This window comes from Triticum urartu, chromosome 3 (genome assembly GCF_003073215.2).
Source record: "Triticum urartu cultivar G1812 chromosome 3, Tu2.1, whole genome shotgun sequence".
NCBI lineage: Eukaryota > Viridiplantae > Streptophyta > Magnoliopsida > Poales > Poaceae > Triticum > Triticum urartu.
Genome location: NC_053024.1, coordinates 663,848,352 through 663,851,687, shown reverse-complemented (window position 1 = coordinate 663,851,687; position 3,336 = coordinate 663,848,352). Strand labels below are relative to the sequence as shown.

Here is a 3,336-nt window from a genome sequence, read left to right as displayed (position 1 = left end):
CTGTGGCCGAATCGCACGGACGCAAACCCTAGCCAACAAAAAAAAATCCCCAATCCCCAATCGGAGCGAGAGAGATGGCCGGCGCCGCCGCGGAAGGGGAGGCCGTCGTCGGAAGGGGAGCGCGCCAGTCAGCCAAGGCCAAGGCCAAGGCCAAGGCCAAGGCCAAGGTCGCGGCCGCGGAAGGGGAGGCGATGGGGCCTCGCCTCAGCCTTAGCCTTTCTCCGGATGCTCTTGATCTGATTGCCAAGAGGGAGGCCTTGCTCTCGGAGTTGGCCTCGCTCTCGTCGGAGCCTTCGCCCTCGCCGCCGCTCCCTGCAGCTTCGTCGTCGCCCCTCTGGTCCCTCATCTTGTCCCGTTGCCTACCATCATCCCTACAGCCTGAGCCTGCTCCAGAGCCTGAGCAATTCGACAGGTTGGAACACAACTGGAACAGGTAACAAGACATTATTAACCTTCACATCTCCCTACTCCTCCTACCTAACTAACTCATCCGTGTTTATCTTGTAAATCTTGATAGTTCTATGATGATGATGATGATGCCGAGCCCCTCCGAGGTAGCAGCAGCTCAAGATCATCAACTTGTCATGGAGGAATGCCTTCGCCACTATAACCTAAATCATCCGGTATGTATGTATATTTCTACTCCTCTCACTTTGCTCTTTTGCAGCTTGCTGCTTGCTTCCCATCCATGTATCGATACACCCGTATCTAGACAAATCTAAGACAAGAATTTTGGGACGGAGGGAGTATCTATCTATGTGCACACTGATTAAAATGGATAACCTCATTTTGTCGTCTCTAGCATTTGGCAAATTTGTCCCACAACCAAACAACCCCATCCTTATATGCAATCATTAATAACTCTTACAAAATCTCAAGTCAAGCGGCCTTCAAACAATTTCAATTTTGATCGCTCCTACTGTCATATCATATATAAAACAGTTATCCCGACAAGATGATGTTTGTGGCCACTGACTGGCATATACTTACAAGTTTTTTTTAAGTAGAAACTGCAAAACTGAACAACTTAACCCTAGTCATTCAGTCATTTTGTTCTGCTTTTGTTTTACCTTACTTATTGCTACATGTACTCATTCCATTTTCCATGGTTGCTTGGTTGGTTCGTTGGTTGCCCAGGAAAATGAGTACGTACCTGCCCCTGGCAAGGTGACCAGGTACAGCAGTCCTCACAATGGCTCTTGCTGGACTCATGGCAACTTCGTCGCTAGCCCCAAGCACTCCAGCTACTTCTCCTTACTGCCCCCTAGACCAACTCTCTTCTTTTATGAGCTTGTTACCAAAGATGGTTTTCAAGGAGTTGTTTCGTGCACCCCGCTAGGTATGTATGTACTATTGCTATCTTCATTCATCACATATCATACATACCACATGTTGGATCTGGAAGCTCAAATCTCTTTCAGTGTTAAAACCCAACCAACCACCATGTGGCATGCATGTCAACATAATCATATACAGGAAGGTAGCTAGTGCTTGATGCCGAAAACCACCTTAGCTTATTGTATATTTATATTCATTAAAATGTGCTCTGGTGACCACTGTTTTGAAACTTGTTTATGTTGTCTTTCTGGGGTGTGGTGAATCTGAGGTACTTGCAATGTTTTTACAATTATTATGCATTTTTTTTGGATTGTTCAATTGGGATAAACTTGTGGTATTTCCCTTTTTCTTCTTCTCTTTTTTGTGCATGAGGTGACTGATACATACTCCCTCCGTCCCACCATATAAGATTTTTTGCAAGCAAAAACGTCTTATATTGTGGGACGGAGGGGGTACTTGTTTATGGGATCTTTCCTGGTACAATCAAGATGGCTGTTGTTACAAACCTAGCTAGGCTCCTGGTCTTTATTCCATATTGTTCCACTAGCTAGGTTATTACTTTGCTTTATAAAAATATATATTCATGGACCTACCTTGTTAGTGCCTTTGCTGTTACACCATGCATTTTCTATGCTGACTCCGCTTTGTTTATTTCCTTGCTTGTGTTTGTTTTACATACAGATGAGCCAGTTACTGAAGCCTACAGTTTGTTTGGCCTTCATCTTGGGTGGGGAACTCGTCGTGATGGCAGTTGTATGTCCTCGCTTCCTCTTTTTTATATATCCTTTGATTGATGACAGAACACAAGTGCACAATTGTTCTCTTGCTTATTGTGCATGTTTGTTGACTTAGTGTCTTTGTTTTTTCAGCGGATTGCCTTTGCAATACATGCAACCGTCTTGTTGATAGCGAGGTTCCTTGTGTGGGGAAAGCATTTCCGTGTGGACATTACAAGGCAGAGTGTGTTTGTCAAATGTGCTATCTTCAGTCTGAAGTGCTGCATCCATCGCCAGAAAAATTTGCGTTTGGAAAATGATGACCAGAGCTGGCTGAGCACTCAATCTATATATCATTTGTGGATACGAAAGACTTGTAATATGATGACATGCCTTAGGTTGTTGGTTGTGCTGCTGCATATTAATTATGTCTTCCCGGGTGGAATGCCCTTTTTTTTTGAACAGAGAAAGGCACCCGAAGATACCAATATATTCAGCTCACAGAACATTTTACAGTTGAGATTACACCATCTGCTAGAATAAAGAGAAAGAAGAACTGCAGATGTAAAGAAAGAAGAGCTGAATAAAGACATATGAGAGAGCAAGGAACAAGATCCTTGCTGAAGAACAGCATGTCCTAAGAAACAAAGGAAGAGAAGGGGAAAAGAAAATTCCAGCTTTGACAGCAATCTCCTTCTTTCCAACAACCGAGCATAGACCATCATATCATGTTGAGATGAGGAACTTCCCAGAGCTGTCAACTTTCTCCTAAAAGCAATACACCTTATGAAGCTGAATTCCTACAAAATTAAAATCAACAAGAGAGGCAGCTACAGGACATGATTCAGTGACATGAGAGTGAGAAGAGCAATTGAGTGTAGGTCCTCCAGCCATTTGAAAAACTTGATGAGCTAAATTGTGAGCCACCCCATTCAAATTCCTAGAAATATGAAAAACTTGGGGATTAAGATTAGAAGTAGAGTTTACAAAAGAAGCCACTTCTTTTCTAATATTCCAAGGAGTGGAAGAGTGAGCAATATTCCTGGCAGCAGCAACAGTGGCAAGAGAAAGAGAATCAGTTAAAAAAGTAGGAGTTTGAATGTTAAGGCAAGCCGCCAATTGAGCTGCACAAGCAAGAGCAATTGCTTCAGCTTGAAGAGGAGTGTCCGTCGAAGGGCCTGAAGCTTAAACCTGAATATTTATTTCCCTATTAGAAGAAGACAAAAGTAAACTCCCACACATGTGCGCAATTGACCTTGCTGAAATCTTGGAACTCTAGAAG

The 3,336-nt window shown here is 43.4% G+C and overlaps 1 protein-coding gene across 1 annotated transcript; it reads left to right on the top strand.

The window, feature by feature from the left end:
• LOC125545773 lies at window positions 1-2,574 on the top strand. Its single transcript, XM_048709806.1, has 5 exons — window positions 1-433; window positions 518-623; window positions 1,138-1,339; window positions 2,020-2,091; window positions 2,208-2,574. Exons 1-5 carry the CDS (start codon window positions 75-77, stop codon window positions 2,372-2,374), a joined length of 906 nt encoding a protein of 301 aa, XP_048565763.1. The 5' UTR covers window positions 1-74; the 3' UTR covers window positions 2,375-2,574.
• Window positions 2,575-3,336: the final 762 nt, after the last annotated feature.

What these genes read in the sequence shown, in the direction of transcription:
- LOC125545773 (XM_048709806.1), top strand. Translation starts at nt 75, where the DNA reads ATGGCCGGCGCCGCCGCGGAAGGGGAGGCCGTCGTCGGAAGGGGAGCG. An exon ending in ACTATAACCTAAATCATCCG is followed by an intron (nt 624 to 1,137) that starts GTATGTATGTAT and finishes TTGGTTGCCCAG; the next exon opens with GAAAATGAGTACGTACCTGC. An exon ending in TGTTTCGTGCACCCCGCTAG is followed by an intron (nt 1,340 to 2,019) that starts GTATGTATGTAC and finishes TTTTACATACAG; the next exon opens with ATGAGCCAGTTACTGAAGCC.